Source organism: Peromyscus maniculatus, chromosome 22 (genome assembly GCF_049852395.1).
Source record: "Peromyscus maniculatus bairdii isolate BWxNUB_F1_BW_parent chromosome 22, HU_Pman_BW_mat_3.1, whole genome shotgun sequence".
In the NCBI taxonomy this organism is placed as follows: domain Eukaryota; kingdom Metazoa; phylum Chordata; class Mammalia; order Rodentia; family Cricetidae; genus Peromyscus; species Peromyscus maniculatus.
In genome coordinates, this window is record NC_134873.1 from 50,063,613 (window position 1) to 50,091,610 (window position 27,998).

Here is a 27,998-nt window from a genome sequence, read left to right on the forward strand (position 1 = left end):
GTTTTATTTACAAAGGATATGTGTTGTTATTTGTGTTATTAAAAGGCTCATAATAAACATAGACACTAAAAATAGGCTTATAAGCGATACAGTTTATATAGGCAGAAATGAGAGTTGGGTTTAAGAATTTTTTTTTCTGGTACTTTTGGCTGTTCCAATGGTCAGAGTTAAGCCAGGCAGATGGGAAGCATCATACATACAACATACAGAATGGAAATGTTTAAAAGGGTATAGAGGCTGACGAGGGGGTTGTGTAAGAGACCAAATTGGGGGCATCCTGGCCAACAGGGCTTAGCTTGGAGCTTAGGTTCAGGAATGTGTCCAGGATAGGGCAAGTTACAAAGAAGAGCAGATTTTTTTCTTTCTTTAAAAAAAAATCATTTTTTCTTTTTTTAAGACAGGTAAATCTTACCATATAGCCCTGGCTGGTTCAAAACTAGTTATGTAGCCCAGGCTGCCCTTCCATTCACAGAGGTTTGCTTATGTCTGCCTCACAAGTACAGGGATTAAAGGCTAGGACCATTGTGCTTAGCTGAGGAGCATGACCCTTAAAGAAACGTCACCAACAGAGAGCCTCTGTGTCTCTGATTCCTTGTGTCTTCATTTCGTATCCTGTGTTACAGATACCTTATATTTTATTGACCAGCAGTATGTTCTGTTGATTGCATTGCACAGAATTGCTCTGCATCGTCACTTGACCTGACAAATACCTTTTATAGGCTTGCTAAGAGATCTGTGCCTTTGAGATACTTGAGAAAGAAACACAATGCCTGCATCTTTCAGCCTTTATACTTGGGATCCTTCTAGATGTATAATTAGTACTACAAACGCTACACAGGATGCCCAGGACACCCAATGAGTTGAACCCACCTGTCCCTTTCCCACTCACCCAGAACAATAGCCCTGGATACTTAATGCCTGCTGGCAAACATCTAATCTTACAGGTGCATGTCCATTTCAGAGCACTTACACAGCTGTTGTGTGATTTTTCTTGCTTTCACCAACAATTATGAGGTGAGTTGGACAGCTGCCCTTAGCTTTACATCACCCTCACCCCCAAGGGGAAAACAATATCTTCTCATCACTTTCCTAGATCGTGACCCATGTTTGGCACTGATAAATCTCTGTATTATCTAACTTCTGGAGCGTCTGTGAGTATTAAAGTGATTAAGTTACACAAAATTACTTTCTAGTCAATGAAACGACACCAGTATAGCTGACGTTGAAACATTTCACCGTTGTGTGTATTAATTTAAAATAGTCTACCCTTAGGAAATCATCATTATTAATTCATGCCTTGGTGGGATCATGTTTTGGATATTTTCAAAGCCAGAAATAACCTAGAATATTTAGTATGGGGGGAATCAAGGAGGTTAGGGAGAAAAAATCCAGGGCACTGGGGAGAGCAGCTGTGGTAGACGTGAAATGAGAGTAGTAGCTTTCAGAGAGAGAAGAAAACACTAAATGATCAAAGGCATTATATGAAATAGGAAGCTTAGGAAATGTAGTATGTTCCCATAGCCTTAAAGACTAGACCTGTCAGTGTAAGTCCGTGGGAGAACGCTAAAGGCTTACGTATAAGTTGTCTATGATTAGTGGTCTAAGGAGTTGACCTGCCCTATTCAAATGGTGCCCCACCCCCACATAAAGGCTCTTCTATGACATCATAGTTTGCTTTATTTTCTTCTCAACAGCTTCTATCTTCATTACTTAAGTGACATGCCCAGAAATGGGGTACAGACTCCCTGGAGCTCCCTACATCCCTCTACTGCTTTCTTGTGAAGTTTTGCCTAGTGCTTAGTAGGTCTTTGAGAGAGATTTCTAGAATGAATGAGGGGAAGGGATGCAGAGCAGCCTGAAGCCACGCCCTGCTTGTATGACACTTCCTTTCCTGGAATATCTTTGAAAACAGGTACAGCCCTCTTTTTGAATGCCTTTAAGATGAGTGCAGAAGAAAGATGAGTTTTTTCGTGGAAGAGTGCCATGTTATTTCACAGATCATTTTAGGCTTCCTAGTTATATGGGTCTTGTCAGGCAAGCAATTTTATAGATTTTTTTTATTCTTATTCCTTGTCAATAAAAATCCACCACGGACTCAGGACAACAATATTTGATTTTAGAAAACGTACTGACAGCAACTTCTTCTGGATCAACTTCTCTCTACTGACTACACGCAGGACCCCAGAAGCACAGAGCTTGGGGCAGGTAGCACCTCCAAGGATTTCTAGAGCAGGACCATAGCAACTGCTCACTCCTACACAAGCGTCCTTACCCTCAGATCCCCACTTGACAGACAAGCTACCTTTGGGGGCTCTCATTGCCAGTTTCAGCTATCCGAAGCCTCAGCAAGAAGAGCATTTTCATGACCGTTTTGTACAACTGTGATTTCTTTGCTGTTTTGTAAATACAACTCAGGAACGGCAGGCCATTATTACTCCTCTGCTGAGCCTGGTTGCAGACCCTATTGGGGATCATTTTTGTTTGGAACTGCACAGGGTTTTGCTATTTGTCCTGACCCATGATGTTATACTATGATAACCTAATAATAGCTTGTAATTTATGAGAGACCATGTCCCAAAGCCGCCCCCAACCAACCCCACCCCCAGATTCCAGAGGAGAGAGAAAAGAAAACAAGGATAATACAGTTTTCTGATAGCAAATAACAGAGCACAAATTAGCCATCCACTTTTTGTGCTTGACATACAGGATTTATATTTGCTGAGCTAAATGAAGGTCATCTGAATATGGCCACTTACCAATTGAAGCATCTTTGGGATTGTGTGCTGGAAAAGGTGTCTACATCATGGAAGGAAGGCACTTTGTGGATTTAACTTTTAGAATGAAGCAGGGTATATAAACAAGTAATATGAAGTTTATGCAGAATGTAAGGTCTGTGTGCTGGGGGAGCAGAGATGGGACCCAGCTGGCATTGCCCATAAATGGCAAGCCCCAATGGCTTCATATTTATACCATGCATTATTCCAAATAGATACCAACATTCTTTTGTACCCACGTGTGAGATTTGCCTTTCAAATTCAGTGAGCATTGTTTTTTGCCCTCTTTTCTAAAAACGCCAATGAGCCTAAATTCACTCTGTTGCTCACAGTGTGTCCACGACATGGTAAAATAGTTACATTACACCTTCTTATAACCTAATGTTTCTTTCTTCTTAGGCATTTGGTAACAGTGTAGAATTCTTTGTATAGGGCAATATGCCAATGGTTCCTGATGGATAAATCCTGGCTTCTGTATTCTCTCCCTAATGGTTGGGATGGATTTGTACTGATAAGAGGACCAAAAGGGTGACACCTTGGGGCCACCAGGAGGAGCGTGAAAAGCTAAAGTAATGGCATGGGGCTCCTTGACACTGTGTTTTGATCAACAGACTGAACTGACCAAAGACATTCACACTTATATAACGTTAAACATGGGGGAGTGACCTGAGATTCCTCAGTGTTGATTTTATGCATCACTGTGTAAGTTTCCCCCCTTGTAAACAATAATGACTGAGTTAATAGTACTCCTGGGGAGAAGGTATTTGGATTGTTCTCAAGACTTCCAATCTACAGATGTACAAAGCAATAAAGATGGAAAAACACCACACTGAGTTGTAAGATGTCAGGCGAGAAGAACTTTTAGACACCTTTAAAAGTTTGCGGTAAATTCTACTCTTCTGTACTATTTGAGGAAAGACAATTACAGTAAGATGGAGAACCCAAGTTTTATATCGACATTTCTTCAGTGCTAACTCGGAAAAGACAGAACAATAGAGTCAGAAACTGTGTGAAGGTTTGCTTGAGGCTGAAGGAAGAAATCAAGATTATGTGTAAATAGTGAGGGACCTTATTGGGATCATTCAATGCCATAAAAACAGGAGTAGGATAAAAGATGGCATAACCCAGTGAACTTACTAAACAGTCACTATGGACATTTCTTCAAATGTGTGAATTTTAGGTTTGTAAGTAATGCCTCAGTAAAGTGCTAAAATTGTAGGATGGGCGGGCCTGAATTTAAAAGAACAGAGAAGTGGTCTTTGAAATTTTTCATTATCTTGTCTTCAAATATAAAGAGAAAGAAAGAGAAACCCAACCAAGGCATCATTCTAAGTCACTTGTCACAGGCCTGCACACTTGTTGAACTTCGGGGAGCTAAGGGGACTGATGTCCTTATTCTATATGACATTTGCCTTTTGTGACTTGTCCCTAGGACAGAAAGAAGTGGGGATTTACATTCACTCAAAACACCCAAGAATCACAACGGGATTTCAAGCATACGAAGACATGCACATATGGATCAGCATGCACACATATACACATAGCATCTCTTTTCTACTGATGCCCTTGCTTTGACTGGCAGAGAGTATAGTATGTTAAGTCTCAGATAAGACAGAATGGAATATTTTTAGCTCCTCTTATCCTGCGATTCTAATGAGGCTGAGTGAAATTGGCTGGCATGCGATTGGGCTCTAACCCAGAGCCTCGGCAAGGCTTCAGGCTGGCATGACACATGCTGAGGATCTCTGCTCCCTGCACTACCTCCTGAGAGATGACGTCATTGCCTTCCTCCTGGTCACCATCCAGCCTTGTGTTCAATACCAGGTGTTTTTACAGGGTTGGGAAAAATTAAGTTCAGTAACTGCTAATGGGACGCTTGAAAGTTTTCTTGAAAGACATATAATGCAGACTCTTCGTCTAAGCAGAAAAAATAAAGGCTGCAAGTAATTTTGAAATGGATCTCCCAGGTGCTTACACATGTTCCGGGATCTCTGTACTTTCTCTTTTGCTGAGTGTTTCACTCTAGAGCCAAAGGCAGCCATGGTATGGGCGACAGAGCAGTTCTTAGGAAATCTGGTGTCCAGCCTTCTTTTGTTTCACTGTCTCTGTCAAGTTTTGCTCTTTTAAGTTTCTTTCAACTCCAGTTACATCACTTAACCGTGGGTGGCTGCTCCTGGCTGCCCAGGGGTTAAGACAGGGTCTCTAGGAAAGCCACCAGAGTGACTAATGCTGCCCTGGGGCAGCTTCTCTGGCATGGTCCCTGGGTGGCCTTGCCTCCAGCCTGACTGTAGGCCTGACAGTCCCTTTTGAGCAGTTCTGACCTTTCTTGGTAGTAAAGACACTGGCTGTCTAATGTTAGAGTATCAGGAGAGTAAACATTCCTGCCACAATGTAGCCTCTCAGAGGAGCCGTGGGCGCTGGGGAATCTAGGCAGCAGGTGGACCGTTTGGAATGACAGGAAATGTTTATCATCTAACTAGGTATGCATACACAATGTAGGGTGGTTCTCCTTGAGTATGCGTGTCTGACTTGAGGTGCCAGTGTTCTGAGGCTGAAGCTTACGAAGATGCAGTACAATTGCAGGACACAAAGACCCTAGGGATTCCCACTCACCCAAAGCCCCAGCATACTGTGTCAGTGGGGACCGGCCTATCATTTATGTAGTTATCTGTGCTTTGATAGGTCTGGGGCTAAATACCCCGGGAGGACTCACCTTTTTAACTAGCAGAATGAATGAGAAGAATAAGAGATCGAACATTTCTTTTTGTGTCTGCTTTGCCTGGTGCCAGGTCCTTTAAAGAGAGGTGATTCTCACAGCAGTTCTGTCAGGCATATTTTCAATGTTTCCCCTGCTGTGTGTGTGTGTGTATATCTTCATAGGGGTTCACATATGTGAACCCACGCATGCATATGAAGGCCTGAGGTTGACATCAGAAGTCTTCCTCAGTACCTCTCTGTCTTATTCATTGAGTCAGGGTCTCTCGCTGGACCCCAAGCTTGCCAATTAGCCTAGTCTAGCTGGCCAGCTTGCTCCGTGGGTCTCCTGTCTCCACATTCTGAACGCTCGAATTGCAGAGATCCTAATCCTCACCCTCATGCTTGCAAGACAAGCACTTTAAATGCTCAACCACGTCCTTATTTCAGAGAGATTATTATTATTATTTTGGTTGTGGTTGTTGTTGTTGTCTAAGCCAGGCCAGGAAAGCAAGGCTTACAGGCATCAAACAATGTGCCTCCACAGTGCTTCATGCACAATAGTAAGTAAGTGTTGGAGGGGGGAGGTGTGGTTTCCACTCGGGGCCACCTGACTGACTCATCAGCTCACATTCTTTTATATCTTCTCGTTATATCCTGATCATTAGACCAGGAGAAGGGTGAGCAATCTTTCAGAAACTTAAGTCTGCGGACCGTCAACCTGTCTGTGAGCTCTGCACCAACAACATCAAGTCTTTTTGAATGCGATGCAAGAGGAAACTGAGCCAATATGACTCCCTGCTCTTCTCTATAGAGCTCAGATGGCCACTGATTTAGAATGGCTGGGTAGGATTTCCCACTGAGAGGTGCTTTGCTTGGGTAGAATGTTGTCCTGGCCCCTTCTGGTCCAACCTCCGTGGTTAAGCAAAGGGCAGACTGAATGAGTTTCTTGACAAATCCTTGGACAGGTGCTCACTCTCAATCTCCTGGAGGTTGACTTTCAAAGCTATCAGTGATCCTTTTCTTGTCTGTTGGGAGAGCATCCTGAATCTCTCTGGGCTCCACCTTCCCATATCTAGACAGCTGTGTGCTACTGGCAGCCTGACCTAGCCTTGCAATGATTAGAAACAAGGGTTCACATGCATTAGCTGTATGTGTCTGTGCTGATGAGGAATGTCTTGGCATTTTGTTTATCACTAGCTATTTCAGAGCTGAATAATGATAAGAGTTTCCAGTAGACCAAGCTTTAAAATGTTGACTTTTAAAATAGTGAGTATAGGATTATAAAGAGAAGTCTTTACTAATTTTTGAAATTGTTTGAGACATAAAACCTACTTTCTGATTTTTATTCCAAAGGGAATAACAGCCTGGGATCAAGAGCTTGCATATAACCCCAGGATGGCATGTTTTAAAAGTAGAAAATGTCAAAACTGAGGCACAGAGAAATGAATAATTCCAGGAAAATTGTAAGTCATATGGGAAAGAGTGTGTATACTTTAAATATCTGTTCAAAATGGCATTGCAGGACGGCTAAGAACTGAATTATCAGTTCCACAAATTCCATCCGTCTGAACTTTAAGTGTGGACAAATACTTTATTCTCTTAACTTGGTGAAACATGAATGCCTTGGTGTTCACTCTCTTGGGGATTTGTCTTTAGGAAGTGCCACCACCGTCTGCAACTGTAGATGTGGAACCTCAGACATTTCCACGGTGACATTGAGATGTGCATCTCCTTGAGGTAGTAATATGACTTCGGCTACATACAAGATATTTTAAGGCCCACCAAGAAATAAAGCAACAGGATATGGAAAATACTTCTTACTTAAACATATATAGAATATGTTAGTTCTGAGAGCCATTAGACGCTAGGAAATAAAAAACTGAAACATAGACCATTAGTGAGTAATTTTTGTTGTACAGAGATCACAAAAATAGTATGTTTTTAAGCACAGGGGAAAACAAATTGAACAAGATCACTTTTAGGAGGAGGAGCAAGGGGTAAAATATATAAACCGAGGTTGCAGGGGAGCAGCACCGTATCACGTAAAAATGAAATCATAGGCACTGTGAATAGAGTACACACATCTCACACCCACGTGGAGCTTTATGGACACCTGCAAAATTTGCTCTCTTGCTCATAACTTTTTCCATTTATCATCATTTTCTGATGACCTCCAATCCTTTTAACATTGTTCAGAAGTGATCTTGGCATTAGTTCTGAGATAATTCCTGCATCATATGTCAGTGTTCAGAACATACTATTTAATCCTCTAATCAATTATATTTGAACTGCCACGTAGTATTACTGCCAATTTTTCAGGTATGAGAACTAAGGCTTGGAGAGTCCAGACACCTCTTAGGTCCTGTGAATAACAGGACAGAGACCTGAACTGAACTCCTGGTGCACATCGGCACTGCAGGAAGATAACGTGGTGGATAGTCAATAGAATCAGCTTCATCCCAAATTCTTCCGTGGTATTTTAGAATCTGAGGGTGCTATCATTCAAAAATGATACAAAGCTCCCCCTCCAAATAAGAGCTTTTGTTTGTGAATTTTTCTATATACAAACTGAAAAAAAAAAGTTCAAAGCCATCTAGAATTGTGTTTCCTTTCATGTCTTAAAACCTCCAGAGGGAAATAATTCCTACATGACATATTTCAAAGGATAAAGGGATAGTCAGAACACTAAAGGAAATAGAAAATCTTACAGTGCCAGAGGCTAAAAGACAGCCTAGAATACCCATGCTTTGGAAATGCTCTGGTCTCTAGTGAGGAGCTGGCAGCGGGAAGCTTGAGGGGACAGTGGGCAAGCATCAGGTACAGACCGGCTGATACACTGCAGAAAGACCTAGGCCAGGCTTTGGGGGTGGGAGGCAAAATACTCGCAACTGCTCAATCCCTAAGAGGTTTCCTTGTAACACCAGAAGAATGTTTTCTTCTATCTGAATCCAATGTAAACAAGAGGGAAAGGAAAGCCTGTATCTAGAATCCAGGCTATGAAGCAGACTCTTGGCCCCACAGACAGGATTTATCCTAGTAAATTTCTGTGAGTGAAATGTCCAATCAGAGGAGGCCTCTCAGTTTCAACAGGCTGAGAGCCAAGCATTTTTGCTCTTGTGCCCTTGTTGAATCCTGAGTTTCCTTTTCTTTAGAAACTGAGGGACATGATCTAGTTTTGGACTAGGGGGACAACAGAGTATACCTAAACATTTAAAAGCAGTGGTCTGAGTTCTGGGTCTTAGGGGCAGGAATCATAGGAGAGAAAAGAAGAAGCAGAGGCAAAAATTTGTCTTGTTGCTCAACACAGTTCCCAGTACACACAAAAGTATGAATGAGAAAGAGACGTTTCTCCCCTGAGGTCCTCTGCACCTTTTGGCTTTGCCCTTTGCCCTCTTTACAGCAATGGCTTTCTCAGATGTGCTCTGTCCCTCGTGGACCAGCCACACTCTGAAATATTCTGTATTTATCTTCCTCCATAATCAGAGATGCTTAGCAGTCTCTAGAGAGCTTTAGGAAGAGTCTGACTGAGTCAATTAATGCTAATGAGCAAATGACTGGTTTGCCCATTCTCGTGTGTGTGTGTGTGTGTGTGTGTGTGTGTGTGTGTGTGTGTGTGTGTGTGTTAGACAATAATAATGTTCAAGAACAAAACCAAGAGGCCAGTGAGATGCATTAGTAGGTAAATGTGTAAATGAAGCCGCCGAGACTGATGACTTAAGATTGAGAAAGGAGAAAACAGACTTCCACTATTTGTCTACAGAGAGGGGGGCGGGGAGAGGAGAGATTAAATAAAAATGTAATAAACAAAAAAGAACCTCAACCCTCATGAAGTAATGAAGCTGTACAGAAAAGAAACTGATGATACAAAACCAATTGAGTGGTCTGCTTGACACTTGGAGGTTACCCATTAAGGTTAAACACAATTGTCGAGGAGCAAACAGTTCTGTGCACATGAAGGGGAAGAGTGTTTCAGGGCCAGTGAAACCCTGAGATAGCAACTAATTCAGTGGTGGAGAGCTGAAACAGAGTAGCAAGCCCAAAGCGCAGTGGGCAGAGGGAACAGAGGGGCATGTCATGGGATGGCTAGATGATGTCAGTCTTCAAGGGAGACTGACGCCTCTGAGCTTGACCCTAAGTGAGACCATAAGCAGTACTTTGGTCTGCTTTACTTCTTCAAAAGACGCCCCGTAGAAGCAGAGAGACAGGTAGGAGGCTGCTTGCAGGGTCTGAATAAGCAACAGTTCTGAGACGGAAGTGGGGGGGGCAGTTATGTGGACCCATTAATTACACGTCAGATGGAAGGCATGCTGGAGTTGAAGATGAAGGAAAAATAAGAATCAAGGCCTCCTGGGCGGATGATGATATTGGTTTTTCTGAAAAGGTCAAACCTGGAGAGAACATGTTTGATGGAAGAACTGAAGTCACTGGGCTGCTGAAATTGTCACCTCTGTTTGGATATGACAGTGAGCTGCAAATCACACATCACATTCCGGACACAGAGGCAGGGAAGGTCAATGCTATGTGACTCAGCTCAGGGGTAAGCAGGGGCCGATGCTGTGCATCCGGTAAGCACTGGTATACAGATGGTGTGCGTGTCATGAAGACTGTTCCCATGGAATTGTGGGGAGAGAAGGGACAGGGCTGGGGACCAAGCTGTGGCTCACTCCATCAGTCCAAGGTTAGAAGACACTGTCTGGAAGCCTCTTCCTGCACCTAGAAAGGTGACCGAGGAAAGGGGCCTTGCTCCACTGACAGGTGTGGCTTTCAAGCACTAGGAAGAACGAGGACCCTTATGAGTAGCCCCCTCTCCCCCGGCCCAGCACATGAATGAGCTCTTGGCACGTGCTGGTCTGATGAGAGAAAAGTTCTGTCACCCTCAAAGCCACACACTTTCCCCCATAGATTAGGAATAATATGGTAAGAGGTATTTTTAATGAGACATGTGGGCATTCAATCCCGCCCTGAGGCTGGAAGAATAGCATGGGGAAGTTGTCAGTGGCTGTCTGGTCCTCACAGAGTCTACATAGCAGAGTCGTCAGCAGAAAGAGAAAGCAGTTCATCAGACCATAGGCAGTAGCCCTTCTGCTTTAGAAATGTCAAGACATCAGCTGGGTCCTATGGCCGGTGCTGACTAAGAGCAGGCTCAAGTGAAGAGCATTCATTTCCCTTTTTGTCTTCATTTTGTACACTTAGGAAAATCAAGTGTTGTGTCCCAGAAACAACAGCATTATTTCCCTTTTCTTTTTAGGTGTCTGGGATACAATAAAACAGATGTCAGGATCGGTAGGATGAATAAAGCCACATGGTATATTCATTTAGCATCTTTAATTTGCATAGCTTTTTGAGGTGTGGGGATTCAACATGTGCGCGCGCACACACACACACACACAGACATGCATATACACACACACACATATATACATGTATGTGTACAGACACACATATACATTCTGACATTTCCTATAAATAGCTTACTTAGGGAGCATGATGTCCAGTTAATATTGTAATAAATCACAGAGGACTTCCCCACAGTGCATTAAAGAAGGTTGTAGTCCCTTGGGAAGCATTTCTGGCAGAGCAGAAAAGCCATTGAAACAACCAGTGGTTTTGTTGTATTCTCCTAATAAGAAGTCAATTGTTATGCTCCATTTTTTTTTTTTTTGGTATATAGTATGGTTGAGGTTTATCAAAGCCACAGGTAAGCTATTGGTGCTATGGTCCCCTCTCTCTTTTGACTGCTGGCTGGTCGCAGAACTTGGGAGTTAGTCTGTCATATGACTGAGCCCACAATCAAGGGGCCGTCGCAAGCTCCATGTCTTATCCCAACAGGATGGGGGAATTTGAGAAGGGGCAAGTCCTGGCCTATGAGAAGAGAAGACTGGAATTTCTCATGGTCAGGAGACTCAAACAACCACCACATTATCCTATTACTCTTGCCACAGAGCAGAGCATCACTCACGCCCCATTAGAGAAGCTCCTTGCCGTGGATGGCAATTAACAAAGAGATTCGCAACTGGACAGTGTGAAGTGAGTGGGTGAGAGATTTTGGAGCACTCAACAGCACTAAGTGGGCATATTGATCAAATCCTTCCTTTCAAGGCTTAGGGACCTATGTAGACGAGGAAGTGGAAAGATTGTCAGAGCCACAGGTGGCGAATGACTCCAAGGAAACAGGATCTTCCAGACAGAAGAGTACTGATACAGATGTGAACTCACAGAGACTGCGGCAGCACACACAAGACCTGCACAGGTTCGAACCTGCACAAGGACACAATTCCAGCACTGAAAAGGGAAGGGGACACAAAGTTACACCCGTAACCAAGGAGCTATTTGGAATTGATACCTGCTGGGAAAGGGAAAATCAGTTTTTCCAATGGAGTGTCACTGGGTATATCATCCATACTCCAGGGCACACCCCATGCTCAGGAGTAGCTTGCCAATGCAGCATGAACTCAATGGTGTTATTGTATGTGTGCTTTTCTGTTTGGGGGCGTCGCATAAATCATCCTTTACCTGGCACTGAGGTTCCAAGAGCGACAAACACCACCGCAGTAACGGAATCTTTCAGACCAATGGTGCAGCCAAAGTGGGAAGCCAGATCTCCAATGAAGGCTGTCAGGAGGCCAATCATGAGGATGGAGACGATGAAACAGGCCCAGCCATTCCAGTATTCTGTCGGGGGGACGAAGGCAAACAGAACCTTCCAGAACACCGTGAGAAAGTGCATCACGTAATCAAAACAGGAGGGCAGCTTCTCCTCCCCGCAATCATCGTCATCATCATCTTCCCCTAGAAAAGAAAACAAAGCACATTTCATTAAGACCCAGCTACTGGGGACTTCTTCTATTCCCTGCATCTCCCTCTAGACTGTTGTCATGCTCCTCTGAGGGACAGGAGGCCATCAGAGGTCAATGAAGCTTAGGGCTTTCTAAAAGTCAACCACCATGAACCAATCATTGGTCATGGTACTCAGGAACCACTTCACTGAGGCTCAGTGGTCAGGGGCAAAAGCTCACATGCAATCAATACACCCTTCCTACATGCTGCTCACGTTACCTCCCAGTGGGATTTGTCATCAGAGTTAATGAAGAAGATTCCTTGTCAAGAGTTGGAAAGCCAAGAGAAAAGCCCCTCTGGAAGCTCGGACAACATTCTGCTAGAATTCTTCTCTTTCAGCTTAAAGTCTACTTGGAGATTGATAGTTGTATGATGTCTACAGTGTGGTATTTAGTCAGGGCCCCTAAGCACAGCAATGGGCCTTTTATGCCACTCTAGATTCATCTCCTTCAACTATTTCAAACTTTGTCTTAGCCTAATAGTATTATCTACATTTTTAAACCATCATCACTTTCTCTGCCTTTAGAGCTAAAAGTGTGCCTCATACTGTAACTAGAGTTTTCCTGCCTTGCCCACAGTCAGGACAAATCTCTGTCACCCGCCAGTCACACAGCCGCTCAGACCCAACCAAGTAAACACAGAGACTTATATTGCTTACAAACTGTATCGCTGTGGCAGGCTTCTTGCTAACTGTTCTTATAGCTTAAATTAATCCATTTCTATAAATCTATACCTTGCCACGTGGCTTGTGGCTTACCAGCATCTTCACATGCTGCTTGTCATGGTGGCAGCTGGCAGTGACTCCTTCCGCCTTCCTGTTCTCTCAATTCTCCTCTCTGTTAGTCCTGTCTATACTTCCTGCCTGGCCACTGGCCAATCAGTGTTTTATTTATTGACCAATCAGAGTCATTTGACATACAGACCATCCCACAGCACCACCATATTCTTCTCTCCCCATTGTTCTCCTCCACTTATCCGTTAAAATGCCTCCTACCCTTCTTCAGAGCCACCGTGGCTCCAGATACTTATAACTTTGGGTGAATGGTTCTCAGTGTGCTCCCTGAGCAACAGCACTGTGGAACGTATTAGAAATGCAAATTCTCAGTCTCACTGAATGTGACAAGAAATTTGGGCTTGAATAAACCCTCCTTGTGATTTGATGGCATGTTCAACTTTGAAAGCTGCTGCTTTATCTAAAATTAGGCCTGTTTAATATCTTCTCCTCTCCAGTTGACTGTGAGCCCTTTATGCATCTAGTATTTGGTACCATCTCCATCACTTAGGTGACCAAGCACTTGTCAACTAAAGGAATGCATGCATGAATTTTTACTGATTTTACATCACTATGTCATTACATTATATGTAGGTAGATCACAAGTTAAATCACACTTGAACATACATAGAAAGGCAGGTGGATTGCTAGTTAAAAAGACCAGGAAGTTAATAACAATGACCCAAGACTTATTTCATTAATAGATGATGTAAAAGATTATAGTGTAAATGTAATTTTATATTAAGGAAAAAGTAACCTCCATTCATGTGCTTTCACATTATGATAGTCAATGTCACTTTTCTCAAAGTGACAGAAAATACATGTTTGTGTGTTTTGTGACTATTTTTAAAAGGAATGTCTCCTTGAACATTTTGTTGACTTCCTCCAACACCACCCGGAATTTACTTTACTTTGTTCCAACTAATGTGGCTGGCAGCAGGTGGGGCTGGCAGCTCTCTTCCTGACTGTGTGATATGAGAATGCCAGTACCAAGCAAATACCTGTGCTCTTTGTGGCACAATCCAGGGTGAAGCCATCTGGGGCACAAAGAAGTGTGGAAAACCCCACACTTAAACACACTCCGGCTTGGAGCAGAGAGTGGGTGTCATGCCTGGGTTTGCTCCTGGCCATGCAAAAACAGAGAGGAGGTGATGGACTGCTCTTCTGTGAGCACATAGTGACAATTATAACATAAATAGTTTGATTGTAGAAAATGTAGCCTTGTCTTTGAGGTTTTGGGAGGCAGCCAATAAGCTGTTAGGAGAATGCTCCCCTGGATATATGGAATCACCTTTGGGGACTGCTTAGGTGAAGAACTTGAGTCAAGTGAATTGACAGAAAATTTTGTGAGTGGAAAAACATTGTTGACCTCCCAGGTTCTTGCTGTAGGAGTGAGAACATGCCTTGTCCAAAAGCACAAACGCTTTTTGAATAAAAGTGTCTGATATGGGCTACATGATACTCCTCCCTCCAAATCAGTGCTTTGAAGCCCCAAGCCCCGGCCCCTAGAATACAATCTTATTTAGAGACAATGCCTTTGAACAATAATGTGAGACGATGCATCCAAAAGACATTGTCTCTGGGCATGGTGGCGCAGTCCTATTGTCCAGCATTTGAGAGCCAGAGGCAGGCACTAACTAGAGTTTGAGGCCAGCTTGGCTATATAGTGAGACCTTCTTGCAAGTATATATGTGCAAGCCAAGGATTTGCCCGGAAGAACCAAACCTACTCATACCTTGATGCACAGGAGATAAATTTCTTCTGTTTAAGCATCAATTTGTGGCAGTTTATTATGGCAGCTGTGGTCAACCAGCGGCAGTTCTTTGGAATCCTCATGTGTTACTACTTAAGTCTGAGGTACATGTATCAGCATACCACACTGTAGCCACAACTATGCACAATTACTACGTGTCACTTAAAAACAAAGTAAACGTGGCCTACACATTTAGGAGATTTCCCTGCTTCCTGTTTCTTCTCTGGCCCTTCTCTCCTGGACATCCTTACTTTTCTTTTACCCTGCATTTCCGCTCCAGATAAAACTGTGAAAGCATCAGTTTTCATAGTTCATTTTAAGGTGGGAGGGAGACAAGAACCATGTTAGTTTTCTGCCTGACTTGTGTCTAGCTCCTGTCCTCCCTCCCTCCCTCCCTCCCTCCCTCTCTCCCTCCCTCCCTCTCTCCCTTCCTTCTTGTCTTTCTTTCCTTCCTTCCTTCCTTCCTTCCTTCCTTCCTTCCTTCCTTCCTTCCTTCCTTCCTTCCTTCCTTCCTTCCTTCCTTCTTTCTTTCAGGGGTTAGTTTCTTTTTTATTAAGAACATTTTTTCATTCATTTTACACACAAATCAAAGATCCCCCTCTTCCCTCCTCTCACCCCCCCAGCCTCCTTTCCAACTCCCGCCCCCCCACAAGAAGGCAAGGCATCCAATGGGGAGGCACATCCAATAGAGGCAAGTCCAAGCCCTTCCCCCTGCCTCAAGGCTGCACGAGGTGTCCCCTCCTAGGCAGTGGGCTCCAAAAAGCCCCTTCATGCACCAGGGATGGATTCTGACTGTAAGCATGTCCACCCGTACACTCTGCTAATGCACTGCAGTTTCCGGCTATAATTATTTTGTATCAGATCGTTTTCTTAACTTCCATATCTTTGGGCACTTTATAACTTCTCAGGATATATGATGAAAATATTTGGTAAACACTGAATTTATATCAATCATCCACAGAAGCAAAGAACACTCCGCCTCTGCAAAATTATTTATTTTGAGAATGATCAAATTTCAAAGTTTAGAGATGAACCAGAAAGCAGAGAATGAAACTTCTCAAAGAAATGACACATATAAATCAGGAGTAGATATTACATTTATTTTAAAGGTGGAAATAATAACACCTTTCCCAGGAGGGCTGTGCATGGGAATAATTAGATGATTTGTATCAAGTATCTGAAGATGCTTCAAGCTAATGATTATCATGTTGCTTATCATTATATCCTTCTACTTAGGTATACAGATGTGTTTTCCCATCACTATTTCATTGCTTAGTTAATACGCTGTTTCCTAATGTTATATTCTACAAGTTTTAAAACAAAATAACATAAAGCACAGAGTGTTGTGGCCGGGAAGCAGAGGCAGCGAGTTTGAGGCTTAGCTGGAGCTATATAGGAAGACCCTGTCTCAAAAACTAAATCCAAACGTGTGTGTGTGTGTGTGTGTGTGTGTGTGTGTGTGTGTGTGAGAGAGAGAGAGAGAGAGAGAGAGAGAGAGAGAGAGACAGAGACAGAGACAGAGACAGAGACAGAGACAGAGACAGAGAGAATATCCAGTAGCCTTCCAGCATTATAGAGAATCTTAAATGTTTTCATGCTTCAGTCTGAAATGTGAAGTCCACATTGTATCTTACAGCATTTTAAAGTAGACATGTGCGGTTCATTCGCTTTTCCTTGGATCTCACTGAACTTCATAAATTTTAATGATTAGCTGACAAGTCATGTAACTATTAAAAATGACCACTGACTGCCATGCATGCGGCACAATTATCCTGTCTTGGGGGAAGGACAAGACTGTTAAGTGTGTCCATCACCTGTTGGACTATCCTTAAGAGTCTGTTTCTTGCAAAGGAAAATTGAACATTAGCCCTTTTCCTCCATAACTTGCGAGCATCTTTTATGCCTTAGCAGGAGCACAGCAATCCGCTGCTTCTGTAGCCTCTCGGCACAGGATTGCTTAGGGATACAAGCTTCCTTCACACCCCTCTTCTCAGCTAGCATGGAGAAAGGCATGTTGGTGGGTTTGCTTTTATAGGCTCCCAGTTAAATCCCTCTTATCTCAGAACCCTTCTTTTCAGCTTTATAGGGTCCACTAATGGAAAGATAAACAATCTGTGTTCCATTAATCCCTCCCGGAGCCTTATAAATGGCTTCCCTGATACATGTTGGCCTCCATAAATATAACCATAAAAATAGCCAAAGCATTAAAAGTGCAGGCAGTAGAGACAACTTCACTTCAACTATTGATGCAATAACAAGGCGTTGGCTCTTTCCCTGGAGCATAGAACAAGGGCATCAGCTCAGTGGGCCATGGGAGCTGAGCAGGAGGCTTGCCACCAGCTGATAACTTATCTTCTACAGTAAACAGGTGTTTGTTGACATCCCTCCATAGACATGGGCCTCACAGAGTGCTTTGGGAACCAGAAAAAGAAGCTGCTGGGTTGTACCGCACTTGAGTCAGAAATACTCCAAACCAGTTTCTGTTTCTCGTTGCTTGCTTTGGGAAGACACTTAAATTTCCCAAGCATCAGAGTTTGCCAACTGCCATATCACGGTGCTGCTCTGAAGACCGGCAGAGGAAAGATCTGTGTCCTTTGTGAAAACATGAAACCCTTCACAGCCATGTGCTACAGCCCAGCATTGTTGCTTGCTGGCAGGAAGGCATAAAATCAATCCAGACCCAGCAGTCTGATGTCAATGGATCTGTGTACAGCTCAACTGAACATTTATCATCACTATTTCCTCCAGCTGATTTCTTTTTTAAAAAAGGAGGGAGCATGGAGAAAGGACCTGAGGGGTTGCCTCACCAGAAACGACACTGAGTTTAAAAAAAAACAACCCAAAAAACAAAAAACAAAAAAAACTTTCCCATACTGACCTTCTATCAACTTTACAGTAACCCTCTAAGGTGGGTATCATTATTCTTATTCTGTATAGGAAGACTCTCAAACTTAGGCAATTTAATTTTTTTAAATAATAATCATTCAGTGGGTAAGCTGGGTAAGTATCTAAGTTGTGATTTGATCTAACTGCCTGAGGGAACATATTCCTACATGATGCCTTATTGAAGCAAGTAGGATTAGCATTGTTCACATACTGATTCTACCCTTCCATTGCCCAGTGCCAGGTACATACAATGCTGTGCCTTCTATGAATATAAAAAAATTGGCACATACAATCAGTCACATTTGAATTCTAGAATTTTGAGACATAATTTTTATTCACTGAGTCAGATGTATGCTGTTCTTTATGTCTTTGGGGACCATGCACACAGGGAACCAAGCAAAGAGGCCATTGTAGTTGTGACCATTCTGGAATCTCTGCATTGGAAAACGTCAAGTTCTTACTCCTGTTTCTAATGGATAAAGGTCAGCTTTCCAATTCAGAACACCTGGACCTGCATCTAACTGCCCATTCTAGAGCCTGGGAAACTGCTTGAAGGACCGCAAGTGTTTGTGTAAGGCAGACTGGGAGACACAGACTGCTGTTAGCCTGGGTCAGGGTTAGATCATCCTAGTCCTTCATAGGTATCCAATGAGCTCTCTGCTCCACCATTCCAGAAGCTTCTCTTCTTTTACAACTTAATGTATGGTATCAAGCTAAGTGCTCCTATCCTGTTCTGTTTCGATTTCCCATTGCCTACAAAGGTTTAGGCAGAATCTTGAAATGGAAAAGGCAAAGGAAAACATAGCCATCAGCCAGTCAGCTAATTCACCCTTTTTCTTATTCAGAGAGGGAGACAACAGCAATAACAGTAGCAACAGCAACAACAGCAGCAACAACCCAAGATCTGTAATTCACCAAGCCAATTTTTATTTCCTTATTCTTGTGTACCTGTGTATGTATCTGTGTTTGGTACATAAAGCTTGAGTTATGTTCAGTAGCATTTTACTATCTTGTTCTTACCATGACTTAAATGTTCGTTTCCTTTCCCCTTTTACATACTTGTCAGTTATTTTTATTACGATTCATCACCATTTCCTGGTCTTAATGGTTTCTGTTTATCTTAAGCTCAGTGACCCACCCAAAAGCAAGTCCTGAAGATTCATCTCTTGTTCTAGGTCTGGACAATAATCAGCATTCTCTATAGCTTGCTCAGTGAGAACACTACTACATTCTTGGAGGGAAAAGAGATGTTGTTGAAGTTTTCTTCTATGGAAACTTAGAAAGATGCTTTTCTGTCAGAAATACCTTAAAACTCAGTTTGTGTATTTTCAGATATGTGAGCTGCTGAAGCACAGGGGAAACTGTAGCCATTTGCTTCTGTCCTTTGAAATGAATGTGTTGGATAAAAGCTGAACCCAAAGTTGGCCAAATTTAACCTGCTGGTCAATGTGAATTCCACTATAATCATTCTTCTAAAATGACCACTGGTGCCACACTCAAGAGATTCAGCCATACCAGAGGACCTACCATTTCACAGTCTGTTTGGTGGTTCTGGTAGGGAGCTCAGGCTGCTGGGTCTCATTTCTTCGGGTCCCACCCCCTAGGCAACAACCACTACCTAACCCTCACCCAGGTGATGGGCTCCATGCGTTTGAGATGGATACAGTCATGCCACTTTCAGGCTGAGGTCCATGTTCCTTTGTCAGGTTGGTCCTGCTCCTCTGAGGATCCTCTTAGTGAGCCACTACTCATTACTTAAAATATGATGCTTGGAACAAAACCCATCTCCACCACTAACTGAACACATCTCCACTTAGCCTGGCTGCAACGGGAAGGTCTTTTACTTTTCTCATTAGAGGTATTATACTTTGATTAATATATTCTTGAAGATTCTGGTAGTTGCATCATATACTGAGCTTACTTATACCTTTATTCAACAACAACTCAGTGCTCAAAGCCATGTGAGGCCATGTGGCCAAAAATACGGCTGGTTTCTGGGGACGTTCCTATCTATCGTTCTTAGATTCTTTAAGAGAAGTGATTACTTCTTGTTTTCTTCTTCTTCAGTCTATGTAAAACTTTCTCATAAGACAATTCTTGATAACACGCCAGGTTTCTCTTTTCCTCCTAAGAACTCACCCCCTTGTATTGCAGCGCCACTCAGAATAGCTACATTGTAGCATTCACCTACCTGTTCAAGAAGCGAGGAATGGCTGGAGAAATGTGGTATCTTATCAATGGAAAGTTTTAGCCATAAAGAAGAAATAACTTATGTCTCTGACAGGAAACTACAGCTTAAGATGGTCACAGTAAAGACATTAAGGCTTTAGGAAGGCAAAAATTGTATGTTTTCTCGTGTTTGTGGCTCTAGATTTTATATGGATGCATAAAATTGTGTATGTCATTATATAGATGCAGAAAACCAAATATGGAATGAAAGCAGAAGTAAAACATTCTAGAGCAACAAAGGGAGCTACCAGGGCGGGGTACGAAGGGGTGAGAACCTGGATGATGGGTGCTATGGGGGATATGCTCCGGACATGATGTATACTTGCATGAAAAATAATTACAAATGAACTGAAAATGAACTTGTCCTCTGGGAACTTCTTAAAATCCATCTGAATTAAAAAAAGAAATCATGTCCCTTAAAGTGGATTGTGCTTCCTGGGGTGAGTATGAGCGTGGCTATTGGCCACTTTCCTTACAGCCTGAGTCCCATGGAGCCAAAGAGAGACTCAAGTGTTACAATTGAGTGGTATTTTTTTTCCCACTAGCTAATGGGATTGGAATCAGCATGGGGACACTGGTCCTGGAATCTGTGGTTACTGGACACTGGCATGCACAGCATTATCCAGGTCACTTCTGGGACACAGTTCTCTCCAGTCGGCATCCTACTTTTATCAGTGAAGGCACTGGATCCCAATATCATTGTCCACCAAATTTGAGTTGGAGACTGCTATAGCCTTTATAGCTTGGACTACTGGCCTAATTGTGGGCAGAGAAGATACTACATAGGCCCTCCTGATAAATTTCACCATTTACTTCCAGGCCACAGACAGCTGTGGGGCATTCTTCTCTATAGGACACATGTTTATTATCAGGGAGCCAAGGCTCAGGTCATCTGTGACATTATTCGAAAGGGACTCCAAACAGGAACCCACTTTCAGCGTGTGAGTCTCAACCTTGTGTGAGACGAATGAGCCTCTGGCAGAGGCTTTTCATGAAGATCATCCTTAGGCTTTTCCAGCTCTAGTTAGGACGGTTAACACAGCTAAAGAAATATCTCATGGGGCACAGATATGTCTCAGCACTACAGCCACTGTCAAGATGAAAGGCGGGTCCACTAAGGCATTCCAGCTCTCCCTAAGTCGGATTATTAACAAATGAAACTGTTAGGGGGGGAGACTGCTGGGTGCCCCTCACCCCACTTCTCCATAATTAGAGCTCAACATTATCCATCACGCATGATTTTTGCCTCGAGCTCTCCTCCCAGCGACATCAGAGCAAGAATCTCGAAACTCAATGTTCTCTCATCGTCAATTAATTGCAGGACAGAAAGGATTCCAGGCTCTGGCGATGGAAACACATTTCCCGCAGGCTGGAGTAACCAAAGAGACAAACCTTTGGCAAGGAGAACCTGCACACAGCAAATGCAGAGACACCTGCTACTTTGGATGGGTGAGTTATTAGCAGGTGGTAGGTGGGTACACCAGGTTCTAAGAGTGACCTGGGGGTTCCCTTAGCACTTGGTAAACAGCGGCAGCTGTGTCTACATCAACTTTCTGGGGGAAAGGGGGGGATGCTGAGATTAGAGGAGCCGTGGGGGCAGCCATGAGCCTGTTATTTTCAAAAAACATACTGATGTGATATCTCAGGAAGATGTTCAAGTTTACATAAAGGGTAGCTAAGGACCCAAGTCTCCCCCCTCATGCAGGGGAGCATGAAGGATACCTGGAGCCACTTAAGACGTGATTGCAGTGACGCTGTGGGTGCCAGCTCCCTCCCTGGACACTTGATTCTATGCGTATCGATAGATGCACACACCTCACCTCCCTCACATTCCCAGGAACCTGACAAGACCATATTAATGAATAAAACCAAGGCTCTAACAATGCAAGTGACTTCCTCACAAGCTCTGAAATTCTGCTTCCTCGCTGCCATGACTAACTAGATCCATCGTGTCCACAGGTGTGTGGGGGGGAGATAAACTCTGTCCTTTGTGCAGCAAACATTCATTCGGGTACAATCCAATCTCATTGGTTTTATTTTTTGGGGAAGGTATAACTGAGAAGTATCTGTCTCCTTTAAGCCTCTATGTGGCTCTACTTTATTCTTAAGAATTCAGCTTTGCTATGATACTCAGGTCAATGGCTTATACCAGCTTTGCTGGGGACTAGGATTCTCTTTTACTTTGGGTCAAACATCTTTCTCTGGCCACCAAGCAGGAAGAACTCCTTGTCCTTCTGTGGGGATAGTAACCTTGCTAGGACCGTTTTCCTGATCTCAGGGCCACCTGCATGGACTGTTTGGATCTTGCAGTTACATGAGTCTATTGCTGACAAAGTGGTGGTGTGAGTGAGCACCTGAGATTCTAATCATGGCCTCCTTGGTTTACACAATACAAAGTGATTGCAATTGCTCAGGGCATCCTTCATCTGCGTGCTCCTATTCCTTCTCTCTGTTGTGATTTTCAATGAGATCTCCATAAATGGGACACACCACTGAAAACAAGGCTCTGCCTATGATTGACATGGGTACCTCACGAAGTCCCTTTGTACCTCATTTCCTCCTTTAGATAAATGGGAAAAGGAACAACCAGCTATTTCTTTTGTGATGAGATTTTTAAAAATGCAAATGTGTATGTGTATGTGTGTGTGTGTGTGTGTGTGTGTGAGAGAGAGAGAGAGAGAGAGAGAGAGAGAGAGAGAGAGAGAGAGAGAGAGAGAGAGAATGAGAATCTGGCTAGTTGAGAAACCCCTAAGATGAGGTGCCCTGCGAGCTTAGAGAAATAGCCATGTAAAGAGCAAAGGCATTGCATGCAGAGGCAGAGGATGGGTCTGTGCATAGAGTGAGAAGTGGCTTCTTACAGGTGTGATGCTCTCTCTGCGAGGCAGAAGCCAGACAAGACGCGAAGAGGATTGGTAGTTTCAGAATCAGAAACCTCAGCTCAGGGTAAGAATCCGACATCTGTGTCCCCATGTGGTTGGGTGTGCTCCGTGGCGCTGCACAGGGCTGCTGTGGAGCGGTGGGAACAGGAAACAGCTACTCACCACATCAAGGCCTTCCACTCATTCCTGCTGCTAAGACTCTGGGGCCAGGGGAATTCTAATCTTGGCTCCGCCTAGTCTTGAGGTATCACATCACTGGGAATCCCACAGATAGAAATGTCTGTCTGACTGGCGAAGGCAGCAGCCCACAGCTCCAACAGGAAAATGAGAACACTGCTCTATGAGGGTAGCAAGAGCCTTGAGTTCAAAAGCTGCCTCTGTGCTGCCTTGGAGGAGAGTCAGTCTCTCTCTCTCTCTCTCTCTCTCTCTCTCTCTCTCTCTCTCTCTCTCTCTCTCTCTCTCTCTCTCTCTCATCACAATCTTTATCAAATAGCTGAAAACTGGAATAGATTATCAATAGGATGCTGTCCAGTGCTTTGCCATGATTTGGACCTAAGATGTTTTAACAGGAAAAAGGACACAACACTCTGCCAGAAATGATCCAACAAGTACAAGGAAGGAAATATGTACTGGGTGGGGAGTGTGTGCCAAAGTTGATTCGGGCAAGTGGCTTTTCACTGTAGGATTTTGGATGACAAGATCCTCATCAAGAGGGCACGCTGTGAACAGCAAGAATTAGTGCTGTAGGCTGCTGTGGTATGGGCCGTTGCTGCCTATAGGGTGTGTGTGTGTGTGTGTGTGTGTGTGTGTGTTGGTGTGTGTTGGTGTGTGTAGGGGAAGGCTGTACACACTCAGGGGGTATGTTTATTCTGTTTTCCAATTCTCTGGGTGATACTGAAATGCTTCCCCCATTGAAACACTATCCAAAGGCTCCCATCTAGGGATGGGAAGGGCCCCTGCGTCTCAAGCGCCGATGGGCAAGCAACAGCTAAATCTGTCTTCACATCGCAGCAGCCAATGCCAACAAAAGAGCTACTGGATCCAGAGATGGAGCATTGTTGGCAGGGCTGAGCCAGCGCCTCGCCTCTCCAGACAAAAGCCGCATTCGAGACATGACTTCAGGCTTACGAAGGAAGGACGCTGACTCATTCCAGAGCCCTTCACTACAGTGTTTTCCTCGGGACTTTTGTAATAGGCAATTTAAGAGGAAAGCAGCCCAACAAGCCAATATTCTTTTTCTGAAAAAAAAAAAAAATCGGCTAATACATATCCAGGGGCCAGAAAATAATTGCTCTGCATCCTGTCTCCTGTGCTCACACCCCATTGTGGCTGTCCGGCCTGCCTTGTTAGAAAATGAGGAGGGGACGCTGCTGGGTTCTTCACTTTTGCCTGCTCCCATTGGCAGTTTTTAAATGGATGGATATCATTGGGGCCTCCATACTAGGATGACCTTGTGTGTCTCCCAGAAGGAGTTTCTGGAAATTACGGTCCTCAGTATTTTCTTACTCACTCCTTCTACCTCTACTCTTTGTTGGGTAGGTTTATAATTATCGGCCACATGGCAAAAACATTTCACCAACCACAGTGACAGAGAGTGCCATTTTAAATATGAATTATTTGCACACACACATACTTTCTATTTATAAGTACATACTTTTGTACCTCTGTCTGCCACCTGTATATGGATTTTGTAAAATTATAGGGTTACAGATGTTTCAAGGTGTTCTTGAAGCATAGCATATGTGTAAGAGTCTGTGTGTATGTGTATATATATTAAATATATATTTATACATTATAAATATATATTACAAATATATATATATATATATATATACTTAATATACATATATATTTAATCTCCTAGATCTGATACCATATCAAGCTTAGTACAAACAATGCAGCTGATGTCTATGTTGACCTTTGATCAAATGTAATGGCACAATTTATTTACTATATACTCCACGACAGATAGTCCATCTCCATTAAACATAGACCTTCAATTTCAAATAACAGAACTATACAAGTTGGTTGCCTAAGATAAAGGACCCTTTGGGGACTCCATAAATATTTCTGTCTCCTTCCTTCCCTGTTCTGTGTGTCAAAGACAACTCATAATGCTGCATGTTCTATCCCTTCCATTCGCAGGCCAGTGAGTTTTTGTGGCTCTCTGACTATTTTAATTCCAGTGATCAAAGAAGGTAAGGGTTTCCAGCAAAAACTGGAAAATTAAGTTATTTAAATGTAGTTTCTCTCACAAAGAATGTGCTCCAGCTATGTGCTGAGAGAAGGGATCGAGGTGGATGGCAACAGTTCTATCCACTTTTCATGTCAAGTAATTGCTATTCTACCTACACAAGGCTGGTCAAGTCTACAGGGGATTCTAGGCATGAAGAATCTCTCTAGAGAATGTCACATCACAGGGAAAGGCCAAGAGCATATAGAAGAGGCTGGTCGTTTGACTCTTGTCTGAGTTTAAACAAACAACCTTACATCTAGGATCAGACACAACACAGCTCAAAGTCACAGACTCACTTTGGACGTCTCCTGGGTTCCTCAGGATGGGATCAAACCAGGAGACTCTGGGAAAACCAGGAATTGATCTAGCTTGTTGCTTTTTAAAACTTATTTTTTATTTTATGTGTATTGACCTTTTTTTTTTTTTGCCTGCATGTGTGTGTGTGTGTGTGTGTGTGTGTGTGTGTGTGTGTGTGTGTGTGTGAGGTCCCCTGGAACTGGAGTTACAGACAGTTGTGAGCTGCCATGAAGGTGCCGGAAATGGAACCCAGGTCCTCTGGAAGAGCAGCCAGTGCTCTTAACTGCTGAACCATCTCTCCATCCTGATGTAGTTTATGTTTGAAGACTGACTTTTCTTTCTAGTCAGTGAGTACATCTGTTTTAGGCTTGCACATTCTTTTCCAAAGCCTCAGCTTCACAATCCTGTATCTGAGACCAAAAGGCTTATCCATTGTAAATCTCTTCTCCTGTATCACTTCATCTGACTTGCTACCAGTTACTCCATGACTAAAGGAGTCACATATGGCCAAGCTCGACACTTGCTGGGCATAGGCTGGCAAAGACGAGGTTCCATAGGCCAGCTGTCCCTTTTCCACTGTGTGATACTATACAGCTAGGTCACCGTCTGAGTCTTGGCATGTTCAGTTGTGCGGCTCAAAGCGCAGCTGTGATGAGCTGAGGCCATGTGTATAAAGCCTCGGACTTGTAGTGGACAGTCAAATAAGCGAGAATGCTATTCAGGCAGAGTAAGCCCCCCTTTAATTTGCTGGCCTTTGGTGGACTTTATTCACGACAAACAATTGGACCAACCCTCTCTCACGAAGCTAGTTTCTTTGATCTTAGACAAAGGGTATCTAAGAATCTTCACAGCGTGTGAGAAATAAGTAAAAAACGACGTGTCCCCTTTTCTAGTCACATTGTCCTGCTGAGCCTGTGTCAAACCTGGACAAGCAGGATCGTTTCCAAATACATAGGCAGGATTTGAGGGGGACCTGGCATCAGCACATGTTGTACTGGGAATGTCCTCGTGGTGCTATTTGATGACAAGGGCTGCTGGGAAGATCTCTGCTTCAACCAGACTGCCTGGAAATCCCTTGAAACTCATTCGAGGTTTCATTTTTTTATTATTTAAGACTTTTGAAGTGGACCAGTCTTCAGGCTGACAATTACTTAAGTCCATTACTGTCTGGGGGCACTACCGAGTTGGCAGCTTTGGAAAGTCAACACTTGGCTTTCATTGAGAACCCTCCCAATCCACCCGGCATGCACGGGCAAAGTACTGGCAAAATACTGGGAACAGCAGCATCCGGTACACTGTGCCTGTCTCCAGGTGCACTGGGCTATCTCCTGATTCGACCCATCCACTGTGACCTGCTTCAGGCTGAACACAGCAACTGCTTGAGCTAAACTGGGCTCACATTGAATGGTTTCTCTTACACAGTGATGTTTCCCCTGTCCTTAGAGAATGCCGGTCCGAGAATGAATACTGTTGAATCTTTATCATCTCAGTTAGTTACCTCTGAGGCTCATCCAGGACGGTCCCCCACCTCCTTTCCCTACTGGGAGGAGAGACATGGAGTGTATGCCGCTCCTGTCCTGAACGTTTACTCTGGGCAAGCCAGGTGGGTGGGCAGGGTGTGTTTTCCCATCGCCCTAAATCAGGTAGGGCACAAAGCCCAGTGTTACCAGGGATACTGCAGGGATGGGACGGTCTCTGAATGAGTTCCCAGGTCTCAATATGGGTTGGTACCTTAGTGCTAGCCCGGTCTTGCCTTTTCATTCCTCTACTTACGAGACTCAAAGTCAGAAAAAGTATATATTTGGTCAAGGATATGCCCAGAGGTGTTAAAAAGGAATTTCAGAAAACTTTTTACTTTTTTTTTTTTTTTTAAGTTATCCGTGAAATAAAGGCACTTTAAAAAAAAGAACATCTCACAGATTATCAGGCAGTGGAAGCCCATGGGTGTAAGTAGGAAAACAAATGCTTCCCTCTGTTTTTTTGGGAATTGATGAGGATCCTCCCCCAAAGAACTGTGAACTAGATTGTAAAGAGACAACAAGTATTGTGGAAAATACTTTACGTTGCAAGCTGTGGTTCCGGTACCCAGACGGTGGCACTTGTCCCATTGTATGCAGGTATTCTGCATACCTGTGTCAGTGTATGCGTGCATCTCCGTGTGTCTGTGCAAGCCTGTGCCTGTCTGTGTGTCTGTGTATGTCTATGCATGGATGCATATGTTTGTGTGTACTAGTTACTTCCCAGATAGCCAATTTTGGTACCCAAATATTTAACTGAAAATGTGCATTGTCTTAACTAATACGGTGGTGAGTTCATGAATCAGGCATACTTTTCTCCACTTTACATATGAGGGAACAGAGATGGAGGTGGGGCTGTGTGCACGCATGCATGCGCAACCCCCCCCCCCCAAAAAAAAATAATCTGCTGAGTCACCCAGGGAGTTTCTGAAGGGCAGACTCACAAACCTCCATCTGTCTACAGGGCTGGCCTTGCTCTGACTTCCCACACCCTTCCTTAGCCAGAGGCTGAAGTGATGAATTAACACCATGGAGGCTGCGGACACGACACGAACATCCTCCCGGTCTTTACCCGGCTTATTATGTCTGTCCTCTATGCTGGTCTTCCTGCTTCCCCTGTA

The 27,998-nt window shown here is 43.6% G+C and overlaps 2 protein-coding genes across 32 annotated transcripts in view; one reads left to right on the forward strand and one right to left on the reverse strand.

Moving 5' to 3' along the window:
* The window catches only part of Slc8a1 (solute carrier family 8 member A1), a 358,680-nt gene that overhangs the window by 15,231 nt on the left and 315,451 nt on the right, over window positions 1–27,998 (reverse strand). For all 20 annotated transcript variants that reach the window (XM_076559437.1, XM_042267421.2, XM_042267419.2 and 17 more), the window contains one exon: window positions 11,985–12,260. In XM_076559437.1, coding sequence (XP_076415552.1) covers window positions 11,985–12,260 — 276 coding nt within the window. The remainder of the gene's footprint in view (window positions 1–11,984; window positions 12,261–27,998) is intronic.
* LOC121825151 (uncharacterized) overlaps window positions 1,685–27,998 on the forward strand; it is a 53,637-nt gene continuing 27,323 nt past the window's right edge. For 3 of the 12 annotated variants that reach the window (XM_076559445.1, XM_076559448.1, XM_076559449.1), the window contains exons 1-7: window positions 1,685–1,912; window positions 2,707–2,814; window positions 6,825–6,934; window positions 9,853–9,892; window positions 9,930–10,008; window positions 10,720–10,776; window positions 21,270–21,397. In XM_076559445.1, coding sequence (XP_076415560.1) covers window positions 6,890–6,934; window positions 9,853–9,892; window positions 9,930–10,008; window positions 10,720–10,776; window positions 21,270–21,397 — 349 coding nt within the window. In that variant the 5' untranslated portion in view covers window positions 1,685–1,912; window positions 2,707–2,814; window positions 6,825–6,889. The other 9 variants (XR_013047371.1, XM_076559447.1, XR_013047369.1 and 6 more) reach the window with 9 other exon arrangements.